Source organism: Centruroides vittatus, unplaced genomic scaffold, assembly GCF_030686945.1.
Source record: "Centruroides vittatus isolate TY-2023 unplaced genomic scaffold, ASM3068694v2 contig_1089, whole genome shotgun sequence".
NCBI lineage: Eukaryota > Metazoa > Arthropoda > Arachnida > Scorpiones > Buthidae > Centruroides > Centruroides vittatus.
In genome coordinates, this window is record NW_027120700.1 from 102,069 (window position 1) to 119,432 (window position 17,364).

Genomic DNA, 17,364 nt, shown 5'->3' on the forward strand with positions numbered 1-17,364 from the left:
TCCTTCTACTCAGTTATAATCAGTAACATATATAATAGATTCTTTTGCAAAATTTGTCAATCTAAAGTAATCTGCACATTTTATCCCAAAAACAGCCTTATAAAAATTAAACAGAGATAACGTTTCAACTATCAACTTAATCTTTGTAGCAATTGGAAATAAATATGTAATTATAAAAATATGTTTAATGTTAAGTAATATTATGCTACATATAATAATTATACAATTCAATGATATTAAAAATTTATTAAAAACATGTAAGTATTTTTAACTTTTAACTTCTATAAAATATATTTTCAAACAGTAACTTTTTACATTATAACCACAGTAAGGCAGTTTACCTGACAATTTAAATATAACATCAGTAAGCTGCAAGTGATATCAAATTTCTCATGAATTAATCTTCGTGCTAATCAGTATTAAAATAAAATGTTCTAATCTAGTTTAAATTAGTACAAATTAGAAAAAGCTCAAATTGAAGTTTCTGGATGGCATATGAAAATTACTGGCATGTTTAAGAATTGTAAGTCAATCTTATTCTGAACTATTCTCTCTCGTGAGTTTCAAATTTAAGAACATAATTATCAATTGAAGCCAACACATCTACTTGCAGTGTCAAGCCATTCTAATAGTAACAGGACATAAAATTAGTTAAATTTGATATAATTATGTAATTCATTATTTTAAGTAGAAAGAAACTTCAAGCCTGAAACATGTGATTAATTCTAATTCAATATTGTTTTAACTTATAAATAAAATAAGATAAATAGAAATGAATACTGTGTGTGTATACGATACTTTAAAAAAATTAAATTAATATATAAAATAATAGAAGGAATAAGTCAAATAATCAAGTTGTCTTATATTTACAGAGTGGCTAATAAATACTTTAAAATAATAATTTACATATATTTAATATGACAATCTTGTCATAATATGTTTTTAACATTATCCAAATATTATGACAAGATTATGACAATGTTAAAAAAGTGGATAGATATTATAGTTTCAATCATTTTACCACATGTATTGGGTGTTCTGGTTTTGTTGTAATGTCAGAGAGGTGCTAATTCTCTAAGACTATTGCTATAAACATCTCAACTGAAGAGGGTTTAAATTTGAGAGAAAGCCAAAATGCATTTGATAATTTATAATAGTGAATATTGTTAAGTAAAGGCATTTTTAGTCTCCAGTTTGATTTATTGTCCTCAGATAAATAGTAGAAATTGAAGCATATTATGACAAGATTTTCATAATAAATATATGTAAACTAATTTAAAGTATAAAATAATCTCAAGTTTAAAATAATGTTATGAATTTATATAACATTGAAAATGTTTATACATAATTTCTGAGAATTACATATAGTTTGAATGAACTTTATATCTACTTCTCACAAAAAAAAAAAAAAGAAAATAGAATAATAAAATTTAAAAAATTTGATACCAATAATAATACTAATAAAACCACTCGCACGAATTAATTGAAACAAACGAAGCACTTCTAGTTAGAAAGTATTTATTTAGTAAATCATACAAATTGAAAGTAATTATTCAATTACCTGGTCCACTGTATAAGTGACATTACCATTGAAAGAAATATATATTTTTATAATAGATTAAGTACAATTATAAATATAAATGTATTTTCAGTATTTTTATTAGCTAAATTACATAATTACTAATTTTGAAAATAGTAAAAGAGACTCACTAAAAACCAAGTGGCCTTGAAAAACTTGGTTCTTACCTATTAATATAATTAACTTTAACTCTGAATATTTCTACTTTCTACGTACCTAGAGAAGAAATTATTTTTACCCCTCAGACTACAAGGTACAAACATTCAGTTACAACAGACAGTTTTTTATAAGCAGAGAATCATATATCAAATTAAAAAATACAAAATTTCTGTTTTTAACACATATTTAAAGCATTAAACTATTACTGAAGCAAATCTGAAGTTTGAATTCTCTCTCAATTTAAAAGTATTGTCCAACAGATTATTAAATTATTTTAATATTTTGATTAGTTGATATGTTATACATGCTAATGATTTAACGACGACAATTTGTAATATTGATGCAATTTCTGAGAAAGTGTAAACTATTTTATATATATATAGACTATTATATTATATATAATCGTAAAAAGTGGATAAGAAATTAATCTCTAATATTATTTATATTAATCATTAAAACAATAATATATAAAATATTACTTACCTTCTTGTGTTATACAAATAGAACCACTTCCCATTCCCACCCTTAAGCCATCAGCACCAGCTTCAATAAGATTTTTTGCTTGAGGAACAGTTACCACTGAAAATAATTTATGAATTATTTTCAAAAATAATATATAAAATTTGAATACTAATTCAAAATTATAAATTTAAATAGTGTAATCAATGGCATTACCTTTAAAAATTTAAAACATTTATTTGTAATTTGTAGAAAAATATTAAGTTTTTGATCTAAAGAGCCCATACCATGGAATTTTTAAAATCTTACTCCATCAGAATAAATATATTCTTCGGGAGCTTCACTTGTTCCAGCTAACATTGAATTACGTAATATCATAATGTCTTATAATGATTTAATGAGTAAAAAATATGAAGTATTAATTCTTTTCACCTCTATGTCCTTACTGTTTCACTTTTTTGTATCTATATTGTCTACTTAGACCTTGTTCATTAATAGTATTTATTATACTGGTGTAGTTTCCGATTAGCAAAGAGGAAATCTTAGTCAAAAGTCAAAACAAAATATCTTTTCACCTGGTGAAAATAAAGATATTTTGTTAACAAGGTCCAAGTAGACAATATAGAAACAAAAAAGTAATATGAAGTATTGCTTTAGATCAGTGTACACGAGCCAAGTTTTGATAGTGTGTTCCATAATCTTTCAAAACTAAAAATTAATTAAAGTGTACTAAAACAATTCGTGGAGATAATGTTATTCTATATTGAGCATTCTAATACATACTATCCCATATCTATTTAAGATCATTTATGAAAACTTACCATTGCCTCCTATGACTTGCAAATCAGGATATTTCTTCTTAATATATCTAATCATTTCAATTTCAAAAATTGAATTCCCTTGTGAAGAATCCTGCAATAAAATTTATAATGAGTATTAAATAAAGGTTTTTAACAAAGTTTCATAAGTTAAATATTCTTACTTTAATACATAAATATATTTTAAGCCTTATAATTTATCATCATAACACTGCAAAACTCTACAAGATATTATATTTTTTGTAATTAAACTATTTAACTCTCATAGTTCCCACTGTTAACATGATGGCTGTTTTTCTGAAATTATTTTTGTTGCATTTTCACCTATATTTTACTGACCTTCAGGTGGAATACAAATTTGAACATAAGTTAAGAATGAACATAATGGTATTTCAAATATAACATTTTGGAATACCTTTCAAATGTAAAAAGCTGGACATTTAAACAACACATCCAGTACAACTGAAAAATTCAGTAAAATATGGCCAAAAACATTAGTAAATAAAAAGGTTTTGCTGCATTTTATAGTCCTTTCTTTTTGTGTGTTTTATTATCTGTTACTGTAGTTTCCAATTATTATGGTTAATTTATTGTTCCTATATTTGGGCAATGGACAATATGAAAAATATTTGATTAATTTTTTTATAAACTAAGAAAATTTCTTTAGAAGAAAAATCTAAACTTTATTAAAAATAACAAATTAGTAATTTCTAGTTAATAAATATCCCCTGTAATGCAAATTGTGTAATTAACTTAATAACTTATTAAAATGCTATTTAAATTCCTAGCTAACTTAATCAAAAGACACATGTTAAACAACTTTAAAATGATTTATTGCTATATCAAGATTTTAACAAAATTCCCTTAAGTTTAATAAAATAATCCTAAAAAATTTTTTTAGTGTAAAAACAAACAAATAACCTGTATAAAAAATTACTTACTAAAATGATAACATCCACACCAGCTTGAACTAAAAGGTCTAATCTAGTTTTATCTGAATCTCTTGTTCCAATAGCAGCACCCACCAGTAATTGTTTATTTTCATCTTTTGAAGCATGTGGATAATTACGACTCTTTTTCAAATCAGTTCTTGCAATCAATGAAATTAATTCCATTTTCTCATTAACAATAGGCAATTTTCCTATTTAAAAAACACAATATTCAACAAATAATTTTATATAATTAAATATCTAGTTTTTTTATTTTATTCATTTCATATAACTTGTTAAAACATTAAGCCCACAATATATTCTATTTTAGCAAAATGAAGTAAAATAATAAAATCATTCATTTGGAAGTCGTTACATTAGATTATTAACTGTCAAGTAATGTTTGTTTTATTGACAAGGAATGTTGTCTAAGTATAGTCTTCCAATTTTGATGACTCTTGTATGTTACTGAACATCAAAAACAGACTTTTTTTTTTTAAATTGACAATAAAAAGTTTTAAAAGAGTTGTTTATAAATTACTTTTTATATCCAATATTAAATAAATTTTCTTCCAGAAATTCTAAATTAAAATTAATTTATTATTATAATTATAATTATTATTATCATCATGAGAAGGTATCTTAACCACCTATCTCTAGACAAATTACTTTATCTCTAATCATTAACTTAGCCTAAACATAGCCCAATGATTTGGCAGATTGCCTGGCTTTAAAAGGTAATTCATCCACTTTAAATGAATCCAATATTAAAATATTTTCTTACAGTGAATATCAAAAATATGTTTTTACTGGCATTTAAATTCTTATATGAATCAGTTATTCCCATAAATATTTCAAAATTTAGTAAAAATATATTGTAATTAATCACTACAATTAGTTCTTTCATGTTGGATTCATTTAAATTTAATATACATTAAATCAAAATATAAATTTTATATACAATTGTAAAATCATTGCTTGATGTATCAAGTTTTCATAGTTGATTTAATCCCTAATGTTTTATACCAAATTTTAAATAAGTTTGTTTTTGAAACTTTACAACATACAGCAATCGTTGAAAATGAAAGGAAGTGTAATCTCCTTGAATCATAATCTAAATCCATAAGAATTAGGTAATGTTTCTAATGAATTAAAGCATTGTTACATTAAAATTTTGATCATAGCTTATAGATTCATGAAAGCTTGTAAGATCACTGTAGACATTTATCACTTAAAACTTATTAAATAACAAAAAACTTAAACCAACACCTTAATGTTCACTGAGAGATTTTTTAATGTAACAAACGTTTTCGATCTATTCGTTAGATCATCGTCAGGTTAAAAAGAATATTTCTTAAATGGAACACCAATTTCAAAATTCAAAACCTTAATAACCAATAACATTAATATAATAACTGATACATTATAAAAGATACAACAAGTGTAAAATAAGAACTCATTACCCGTACCCAAGTATTAATATTACCTATCCTAACTAGAAGTAATTCAATTTAAAATATACTAAAGTTCAAGCGCCTCCTATAAGTTTTTAACGGCATATTTCCAAGCCGAAGGAAGACTCTCCGCGTCCCTTGTGTTAATGCATTTTTCTTTTAGCTTGCTTCTGTAAATTTCCATCTTTTCAGCTGTTCTTGCCAAAGTTGGGGAATGTACCTGTTTTATGATTTTCGCCTCATTCCACCGTACCAAGGATCCTTCAGCTTGCCCCATCTGGGCTAGTACCGTTGTATTGGACCCTTTTCTAATATCATACTTATGTTCCTTCATCCTTATTCCTAGGTTTCTAGTGGTAACCCCCACGTACTCTTTATTAATACCTAACAGCTGGTTCTCGTAGGGTATCTTATACACACCTGCCTTATCTTCTTTTTTAACTAACCCTTTATCGTTTCTAAGTATTTTATACAAATTCGGAGCCCTTTTTAAGATCACTCTTGCATCCTTCATGCTTGCTATTTCTTTCATAATCCCTCCTAGGTATTTATTGAACGTAAATTTCGTGTACCCATAAGGCCCTTGCCTAGTGTCTTTATCACTACTGGTCTCAAATTTTCTAATAATTCCCTCGATAACTTTCCTCTTATAACCTAATGTTCCTGCTATCCGTATAATTCTTTCTATCTCCGTAACTCGGTCTATCACATTTTCACAGTATATAAAGGCCCTTCTAATCAAAGCTCTAAATGACACTAACTTATATTTATAAGGGTAATTAGAGCTAGCAGGGATATATAGTGGGCTATGCATTAGTTTAATGAATACCCCAGTGGATATATGCCCTTTGCTAAATACAAATGCTTTTTTTTTGCTAAGTTTTATGTTTGATTCTGCTGGGTACGGTTGTGATTTATATTTATATTATTAAATAACTATGTCACTATTGTAAATGCCATATTGGAGAGTATGTTGGAAAATGTGTAAATTTTTTTCAGATGCAAATTCAAAGCTGTATTGCTTGCAATTGAAATTCTAGTAGAGTTTTATAATGATTACATTGCATTATCAGAATATAGTTACTGCAATCATAATAGAAAAAATTCTCCTCTTATCTAGTCATACAAATCCATAAGATTTCAACTTAATGTCTATGTAACAAAAAATATTTGTTATATTTAAATGGTTATGTAATTTTGAAATACCTGAATAATTAGAGAACTTTGCAAAAACTATATTAACAGATATTATACCATTTTTAGTCAGTGAATAATAGTCATTGCAAGGAAGAAATACTAAAGGATCCTAATGTAAATATTGTAAAAATATTTTAGTTAAGAAAGGCATCATTTATTAATTGTTGTTTTTAAGGTTATAGTTTTAGAATAAAAATAAGTTTAAAATATTGCAGTCATAATGGACTAAAAATGGACTTTGTTGAGTTTATAATAGTCGTTTATAGAGAGTCCTTTATTCGAATCAATTGGGGACTGGGGTTGTTTGGATAACTGATTTTTCAGATAACCAATTATGTACAAAAAAATATATTAACCTGTCCGATGTTGAAATTTTTCTCCATTGCATGTTGTTTCGTGTTAAATTTTCGTCGATTTTAAGCCTAACGAAAATTTCTATAATAATAATAGAGGCTATTGTATCGTTAAAAATTATTTCTTTATTTTGTACAAACAAAATAAATATATTGTAAAATATAAAAACATAAAAATTAAACTTTAGAAGTAAATCTAGTATCAAAAAAGTTCGATTCAGCACGACACAGTCCAACTGGAAAGCGTTCGGATAACGACTCTCTACTGTACTTTAATATGCTCTGGAAGGTAAACATTTTTGAAATGAAACATTCCAAGTGAAAAAAAGTGCTGACTTCTACTAAAAGATAAGTAGATAAAAAGGAACTCAAAATATCTGATGTAAAACTAATGCTAAAAAATATATTTTAGACATACATTATAGTATTTCCCAGAATAAAAATTAAACCAATGTTATGGATCTTTAATGTGTATCACATTGTCATCATGGCTAAATAACAAAGCTTATAAGCTTAAAAAAGAATGGGATAAAAACTTTGGCAATTCCAACATCACATATTTTTATTATTATTTTGTATATTATTATTTCTAATGATTCCACTTTTCTTATTTTTATATAAAATCTTTTATTTATTCAAAAAATAAGCAAATTGTATTTTCAATATTTTATTTTTACCTTGACTTTTAATACTTCATTAGCTTGATATATATAAAGGATTTTAATAAAGACTCAACAATATTTTAATGTGTTATATATAAGCTTCAAAATTTCTTCACTCTTTGAAGGATATATATATATATATATATCATATCCATAATTTTTCATGTTTTATTATGTTATACTTCATAATAAACATTAATCTCTTTTTCTTTGAATATGTAGACTAACGAATATCAGCTCAATTCTCATCTTGGGAAAGACCATAGTATATATTTTTAGTTAATTATAACGTTGCACATATCTAAAACCCTTTTACCGGTGTGCATATCATCACACTAAACAAAGTAATTACAAACGTTTTTGAACCTAAACGGTTCTTCTTCAGGTAATGATCCCCTAATAGAACAACATGCTTAGCGCACAGGTCCATATTGATGTCATCGGTTCGGGACAACATTCTGGATCGTATTTCTTCACAACTTTGAATAAAAGCGCATTCTGTAGGGGATCATTACCTGAAGAACTGTTAAGGTTCGAAAACATTTGTAATTACTTTGTTCAGTGTGATGATATGTGCACCGGTAAAAGGCTTTTAGATACGTGCAACTTCATATATATATTTCATATATACAACCCCAACAAAAAAATCTTTGACAGCATGTCATTTTAATCAATCTCTATCTTATTATTCATTAATATCAAACAAACATTTTGTACACTTATAATCATTTTATATTAGTAAACTTTTATTATAACTGAAGGTTTTACATAAAAAAATTTTTATGTTGATACATTTTTGATGAATACATTTAAAAAAGTTATGAGCAGTTGAAAAAAGCATATGCAACAAAAAAGTTTGAACAGCCATTTCTGACAAATAATACCTCAAACAATACATTAAATGACCTGTTCCTAAATGTGTAAATGAGCTGACATGTGATATTTGCATATTTTTTTGTATTAATATTATTGAGATGTATTTGTTTAATAAAAATGGAACCTGGTAAGGCTGTAAGTGTTGATGTACTGTACAGTACATTAAGTAATTATCATCCTCCATAGACAGGAAATCCTTAAGAAAAATTGTAAATGAATTAAAAATTGGCAATTCCATAGTATGGGGTATTGTTTCAAAGTATTAGGAAACTGGTAAAATCCAGAAAAAAACAAATTGAAGGCAGCAACTATAACACATTTGAAGAGGGGGCTTGTGATCAAATTAAAAAAAAATTGAAGTGCATCATTCAATGAATTAGTGAACAAATTGAATAAAGTTATTGGAATAGAAGTTACAAAAGAAACTTGTCATATCCATCTGCACAAACTTGGCTACAGTTTCTTTCAGGTAAAAAAAATATTATTTTTACTTAACAATTGTGACACATGATTTGTTTTCTTAGACAAAGGCAAAGCCACTTCTCACGAAAACACAAATAAAAACTGATTGAAGTGGACCAAAGAGCATCAATGCTAGACATAGCAACAGTGGAAGTAGGTTGTTTTTAGTGATGAGGTAAAGTTTGAAGTCTGCATCAGAGGCAATAGAAAAAAATTCATTAGAAAGAGAGAAGAGGCATTCCATCATCACTGTCTATAGTGCATTGTAAAATTCCCAGCAAGTGTTATGGTGTGGAGTTGCAAGTCATCCAAGATGTGAAAAGTTTGTCTTTCCACACTTTGGGCTGACTCGCAACCCCACACCTTGGTTTTAGTAGAGTTGTTTGTTTAAATTTGTATTTTATCAAGCGATCAGTAAATGCAGAAAAATATCAACAGATCCTCAAGGAAAACCTATTACTTTCATCAGAAAAATTACAATATCATGGGCATTTTATTTTCCAGCAGGATGGTGCAAGTTGCCATAGTACAAAACCACCAAGGCTTGGCTGGCTCAACATAATATTAACATGTTAAAATGGCCATCGAGCAGTCCCAACCTTTCCTCTATAGAAAATATGTAGAGTAAAATTAAAAAAGCACTGAGAAAGTTCTCAACAAAGTATGGATGGTTTAAAGAAAAACAAAAGCAAATTTTGGATGAAATTACTCCAAATGAATACCTGGCTCTTGTTGATATGATGAATGATCTTATGAATACTATTATACAAGCCAAAGGTGAAATAACTAAGTATTAATGTACTGTCAAAGGTATTATTTGTCAGAAATGGCTCTGTCCGAGCTCTTTTTGTTGCATATCCTTTTTTCAACTGTTCATAACTATTTTTAATGTATTATCAATATAAAAAATTTTTTATGTAAAATCATCAGTTATAAAAGTTTACTAATATAAAATGATTATAAGTGTACAAAATGTTTCTGTTTGATATTAATGAAGGATAAGCTAGAGATTAATTAAAATGACATGCTGTCCAAGTTTTTTTTGGTTGGGGTTGTATACATATAGAACATTTTAAAAAGGTATTATACATAAAATTATACATTATATTTTTTAAGATTTAAAAACAAATTATAAATAATTTGCATTTTGTAAGTGTGTATTAAAATGTAAAAATTATGTTTTAAAATATAAATATATGCACTAATGAACATTAAATTACAAAAATTATAGTTAAAAAATAAACCTTTTTTGCTATGCTGAAGGATTTCATTTGCTTGTTTTAACGTTACAGTTGACTGTGCTACAACTAAATCTTTCGTCATAACCTGTATATGAAAAATATCATTATTTATAAAATATTTCACATAAATAAATAATTTTATGTATGTCAAAAAGTTTTATGTTTATAATCATATTTAGACTTATTATCAATATTAAGATTTTAATAAAGACTCAACAATATTTTAATGTGTTATAAGCTTAAAGCTTCAAAATTTCTTCACTCTTTGAAGGAAATTTTTGAAATTTTAATTTAATAAGTACTTTTTGAAGTAACTAGATTTCATGAAAATCTTTATAACTTAGAACCATATTTAATATAAAAAAAACAGATAAATTAAGGCATCTAAAAAGTTTTTAATATGCAAATATGTTTTTGGACTATTTCACAGTCCATTTTCAAATTTTCATTTCAAAAACAAATTTAAATATATAACAACTTAGAAAAATAAAAATAATTTCAAATCATTTCAAAAATCATTATACTGAAATATTAAAATTTTTAAACTTTTAATCCATTACCCAATTTTTCAATTAGAGCTAAATGAAATACCAGATTATTGGGCAAACTTTAATTATTAATTATAAAGTAATTTGGCTAAGTGGTTAAGCCACCATCACTTGATAAATTTAAAACTTACAATTTAAAAGTTATAGTCAAGTTACTTTATAATTAATTATTAAAATCAGCCTGAATATAACCTGATAATCTGGCATTTCATTTGGCTTTTATTGTTAAAATTTTTAAACTCATATTTAATTTCAATTATAAATTTGTTTACATTTAAAGATTTGTATATTTTGTTTTAATTTTAATTAAACAAAGTAAAATCCAAATATTTGTATATATTAAAAATGAAATTTTTTAAAAAAGACTTTATATAATTTCTAAATTGTAACATTAGTGAACAAGTTGTTGTGTTTACTTTTCGTTAATCAAATAAAAATCTCAAATTCACAAAATAATGTTAACACAACATGATAAAAACATGCCAAAAAAAATTTACATCAAAGGAGTTGAAAAGTTCAGAAACAGAAGACTGACCTCTCAGATTATCCAACAACTTGAATAGCAAAACAATATTGATCAAATCAACATGCAAAACCAAAATAAAGGAAATATAAATTTACTGTTTTGTAATTTTCATCAAGTGACATATCTCAATATCCTTAAATACCAAAGAAATAGTGCATAAAATGGCATATCAAGCAAGTTTTTAAATCCCATTAGGAGTTTGTGAACAGGGGAAAGAGATATTTAGAAAAGCTAGAGAACAAGCATATTAAAAAATAATTCTTTACACTCTTTTCATTTTGTTAATTTAATAAAATAAATTACCTTTATTTTCATATAAATAAATATGAGAGAAAATCAAAATATTTTAAATTTATCATCTTTCCATAAAGTAACATTTATATATAAAAATATATATTTGGAATTATAAATCTTACAGCACAATCAAATCCCTAAATAAAATGATAACACCTCCTCACATTACACCTTCCACCCCAAGACAAGCATCTTCATGGTCAAGGGCTATGCTATCCTTCAAGCTACCTCCCATGCAGTTAATATTAACAAACAGACCATCATCTGTACAGACTCTAAGTCCATCTTGGAAAGTATGAATTCTCCAAACAAACCTCATCTTTCCATCATTACCAACATTTCTGCTGCTATCTCCTCTAATCAAAACCATTCCCCCAGCATCTTCTACATATGGACTCCTGGGCATGCAGGTATCTCCATCAATGAAAAAGCAGCCAAGCTTGCTAAAAGCAAACCTATCTCCATCATCAAAACAAATGTCATCTCCCCAGAAGATTTCCTCTCCATCAGCAAACAGGACATGAAAGAAAAAATGAAGCAGTTCTGGATAGTGTACCCTAAAAAGGGAAGACTATCCATGGCTGGAAAAAATCTCTGACTTTACTTATGAAAATCTAGACAGACATACCTACATTCTTATCAACAGAGCTCGCACCAATTCTCTTCTCACCAATCACTTCCTGCAGAAACATAACCTAATCAGTCAAGACAAATGCCCCCACTGTCCCTCCAAAACTGATACCTCCCTGCATAGATTGGATGAATGCATCATCTTCCAAAAGATCAGAAATCTCCTTTCGACAACTTCAAACTCCCAAGACAATGGCATCAATACACTTAGTGATTGCTTTGTGAACATTAAATAAAAACAAGTCTATGTATATTAAAAGACTTCTTCAACGAATACTCAAAACACTATCATTACTAGGAAGCACCACTGCTCCATCTGCTATACTGTTGGGGCGATATAGCCGTATAGCTTCTGCCCAATCATAACCCAACCAACCAACCAACCAACAAAATATTAAATTTCAGTAAACTTTGAGGTTTAATTAAATTTATATTATAAAAACTTTCATATTACTTTACAACTTAAAAATATACATTATCTGATTTTAGCGTAAAATTTGAAAATAAGTAGAAATTTTTCTTATAATTTATACCTTGTCCAGAGTCAAGTCATACATATCTCCACCCATAAAATCTATATCACGTGATGTAACAATCCCAACTAATTTCCCACCAAGCTGTCCATTTTCTGTTATAGGTATTCCAGCAAATCCATGTTTCTTTTTTACTTCAAACACATCTTTCACTTTATGTTGAGGAGTAAGCACCAATGGGTCACGTATAAACCCATGTTTGTATTTCTAAAAAAAAAAATTATTATTTCTAATGATTCCACTTTTCTTATTTTTATATAAAATCTTTTATTTATTCAAAAAATAAGCAAATTGTATTTTCAATATTTTATTTTTACCTTGACTTTTAATACTTCATTAGCTTGATATATATAAAGGATTTTAATAAAGACTGAATAATACCAATTCCACCACATAACTAAAAAAAAAATAGTAATTTATAAAGTTCAGAACTTTATTCAGAACAATTTATAAATCAAACTACATTACAATTATATTTGATATATACTTAATAACTGTTTGAACTAATGTGTTTCTAGTTGAAATAATTACATATGATTGTATAGAAAACAAACAAAATATATACTAGAATAATATCTAGTCAATTTATTACAACAAATCAAATATTATGAAAGTGAAGACATAAATAGCTATATCATTAAAATATTCTATTTCATAGTTGATATACACATTAAATTTATATGTATGAAAAATTATTAATCACATTGCAAAAAATTTATGCATTAATCAGTATATCATAAGGTTATAAAGATAAATAGTAAGCAATGGATGATGGATAATTTATCAAAAGATATTTATTATCTTTTGATATAGAGCTCTAAAAATTATTGACATAACTCTACGTGAACATAGACAAACAAACAAAATATATGTATTGATAATTGACTATCAATCTATCAATGAAAACAATGTACTCCTATTTTCATGTTTAATTTGGACTATAAATGAGTGAATAATTTTCACTTGTGTATTTACTACCACCACCAAGATCTTTACCGGAGGCAGCTCAAGGTGGGCTAGAGCCCAGCATCTTCAAGACATACCTCTATGGCATTCCTACTTGCCACAGCATAACTTTACAATGTTGCAGAGGCTGGGCATGGAATTTTCAGAATGGATTTCTTCCATACTCAAATGAGAACCATGAGGGTTGATGTAAACATGGGTCAATCAGTCCTAAGGGATGACTGAATAAACTAATAAGTGAATGTGAATCAAATACCTTTATGGATAAAATATATAAATAGCTTCATAAAATTGTTTTGTAAACAATACACAGAAAATGCTTTAATGTTGCATTTCTGATACATATATACAGTAGAATTGCCATTTACAGTATTATCATCATCATTTTCAAACCCACCTATACTGAATGATAACATTATGCAAGATAAGTAAATAAGATAACACTTGGATATACTGGTTTTATTGATTTTCACATTAAGATAGGGCATAACAGTTTTAAAATGTGTAATTTATAAATTATAAGTAATAAATCTTCAACTGTTGTTATTAATAATAATTACATGCAGTATTATTTGCCTGTTGTATTTTGCAGTCCCATCAAGTTTAAATACTGAAATTTCTTATAATTGTTTTAAGTTCAAATGATTAACATTTATCATTTAAAGCAGTAGTTAAGATTGATAACTGAAAACAATTATGTATTCAATCAACTTCATTACATAGCTGATAGGCATTTTTAAGCTCATTCAGTGCTATTTGGCTGCAGACAGTAATCAGTTTGGCTATTGTTATGAGTTTTATAATTATATTTTAACTTAATTCTAATAACATTAATTAAACAACTAATAACAATATCTGTGATTACTATAAGCAGAACCTATTGTACATTGTTCAATGAAAGACAAACCACCCTATATGATAAAAAAATCCTAGTGGATTGTAATAGTCAGGTAATGTATTACCGTATTTTACGAACTATAAGATGCTACGGACTATAAGACGCACCTGAATTTTGAAGACAATTTTTCGAAGAAAAAAGTGCGTCTTATATTCCGTAAAATACGGTATATTTTATTCATACAATTACCATTCAGAAAACATTACACAAAGACAAATCAAAATGATAATGACATCATCTTTAGTTTCAATTTTGTTGACAAAATGGAAATTAATGCTGTTATGCATTGAATAATAATTTTAATATTAATTAATTAATCAATCAATCAATATAACTAATTTATTGTTATTTTATTCAAACAATTACAGTATGTCTTAACCAATCATCAGGACTAATTGCTCATCCAAAAAGGCTTTGAAAAAGTTTATCTTTTGTTAGACAGACCATAATACCAGACAGAATTTTAATATATGGTAGTTATTACCATATATTAAAATTTACAATTTTCATTAGTTTTGTTTAATTTTTGTAATTATTATTTGAAATGAATACTATCATTGAATCAATTAAACTAAATAAATTATAAACAAAATGTTAAACTAAACTGATTTCTAACAAAAAATTAAAAACCAATTCTTAATTCTTTTAATAATTGAAATTACAATATGTATAATTGTTTAAAAAAAATGAACAATGAAGAACATCTCAATGTAAGAAATTACAGTCAAACCTGTTTTTATGCAGTGAATAGGGACCGCATAAAAAAAGTCCCACATATAAAATAACTCGTTTTAAAATCGTAGTCTTAGTTTCTAAGGAAATTGCCTTCCTTTTCGCTTTGTTTTTGCCCTTATTCATTTTCAGAGATTATGTCTAAACATAAAATAAAAATCCGAAAATTTTATATCTAAATAGAAAAAATAATACAGTACATTTACCTTCAATTTACACTTTGAAATGAATCTTATCTTAATGGTCCAGGAATGTGAAAGCACTTTGAAGGTTTAATTAACGTAATTAAAACACACGTAGAATTTATTGACAACAGATGTCAGCACTTGACTGCATCGTCTTGTCTATTGTCTGTTTTACATATTTTTGTCCAGGTGGTGTTTTGTTGACTTAAAAAATAAATTATTTCATTTTTCGCATATTCATGCAATAATATTACTATAATAAGTTCATTTATGCTATAATAAGTTTATTTAGCTATAATAAGTCAACATGAGACATGGCAAAACGCATGAGACTAGTTGCCAACTATACCGCACAAATAAAAAAAATCACACAAAAAAAGACCGCATAAAAACAGGTTTGACTGTATTTTGCTAAAGTGTTCTACCAGTAGTGTCAAAAAGTTCCCAGAAATATTTTTATTTCTGGAATTGGTTACATATAAGGAGATTTAAACATGTCCTTCAAAGTACTGTCTTTGAGCAATAACACTTTCTAGTGTTTATACATCTCAAAACAGCTCAAAGCCATTTTTCTTCACTTGGCACAGGGTGACCATAAGGCCATCACAGACCATCCTTCACAGAGACATGCTTATGCTCGCTCATACATTCCAGTTTTTTATTGATGACTTGCCTCCTTACACCTCACTCAACCTGTTCACTGTTTCTGTTATTTTATTCAGTAAAACAAAAAAATCTGTTGTTAGTGTGCAGGTTTTGAAACAACATTCTACTGCTACACTCCACTTGTGATGAGCAACTATGACTCCCTCTGCAGATCATTTTCCAACAGGTGCATGACTGTTTAGAGACTGTGTACTAATACCTCTCAAAGAATGTTGCTTTGTGCTGAAATTTCATTTCTTAACATTTTTATTTATTCAGTTGGTGTACTGCATTGTTCTGAGCATCTCCTGGAACTTTTTGACATTACTAGTATAAGTGCTGGTGCAATTCATAGAACTTAATAGATAATAGCGAGGTTGAGGCCAAAGTTTTAAATGCAAAAATGTGTACATTGGACATTCAGTGCCACTTTCCTGTAAGCCTTGTCCGATGTACACGTTTTCGTGTTTAAAACTTCGGCATCAACCTTGCTATTATCTATGGTTGGCTGAGGCCAGGATAAAATTCCTGAAATGCATTCCAAGTCCATGTTGTACAGTAAGATCTAATAAAGAGTCATGAAGTGCCTATATGTCTGTCTGTTTTACATGACCATGTAGAGCAATGTTTCCTCAATTAACATTGTTTCATTTAATATCATTGAGGAAAGATACAAATACATTTTTAATAGTTTACAATTATCACTGTTGAATTTTCTTTATAAACAGTTCTTTTAATTGATTTTATGAGGTGAGAAATAAAAGCCAAAGTTTGCGATATAATCCAATAAGAATAATATAAACAACATATAATTCACCAAGTCACCAAGAAAGTGTATTGTCTGGAACATGAAGAAAATAGATGGTGGTCCCTTTTGGGCAGACTTTGTAAATTTTTGTCTGATGGAGATTATATTATTTTTTAAAAATGAAGACAAATACAAAAGATATAATTCAGTTAATATCAACTAGGCTATGGTAAAATTGTTCATTATACAGTGATGTTTCCATGAATCTATTGACTAACATTAAATGAGGACTAGCTGTATGAAAGTATGAAAAAACTTTTTATAAATATAAAAATTATCTGTATTATTTTTAATCATATAGCAGTAAATATTTCAATATCAATATTTAGACTGATAAGTTTTAAAAAGATTTTGAAAAATTATTTGAAGATAAAGCTCTTAAGAAATTTTAAAATGAAATGAATTTAAAA

The 17,364-nt window shown here is 27.0% G+C and overlaps 1 protein-coding gene across 1 annotated transcript in view; it reads right to left on the bottom strand.

Annotated features, from left to right (window-relative positions):
- Positions 1–17,364, bottom strand: part of LOC136975441 (inosine-5'-monophosphate dehydrogenase 2-like) — a 44,202-nt gene that overhangs the window by 9,397 nt on the left and 17,441 nt on the right. Inside the window, 7 exon segments of the mRNA XM_067270503.1 lie at positions 2,222–2,317; positions 3,019–3,109; positions 3,957–4,156; positions 10,193–10,274; positions 12,721–12,927; positions 13,038–13,082; positions 13,085–13,117. Coding sequence (XP_067126604.1) covers positions 2,222–2,317; positions 3,019–3,109; positions 3,957–4,156; positions 10,193–10,274; positions 12,721–12,927; positions 13,038–13,082; positions 13,085–13,117 — 754 coding nt within the window.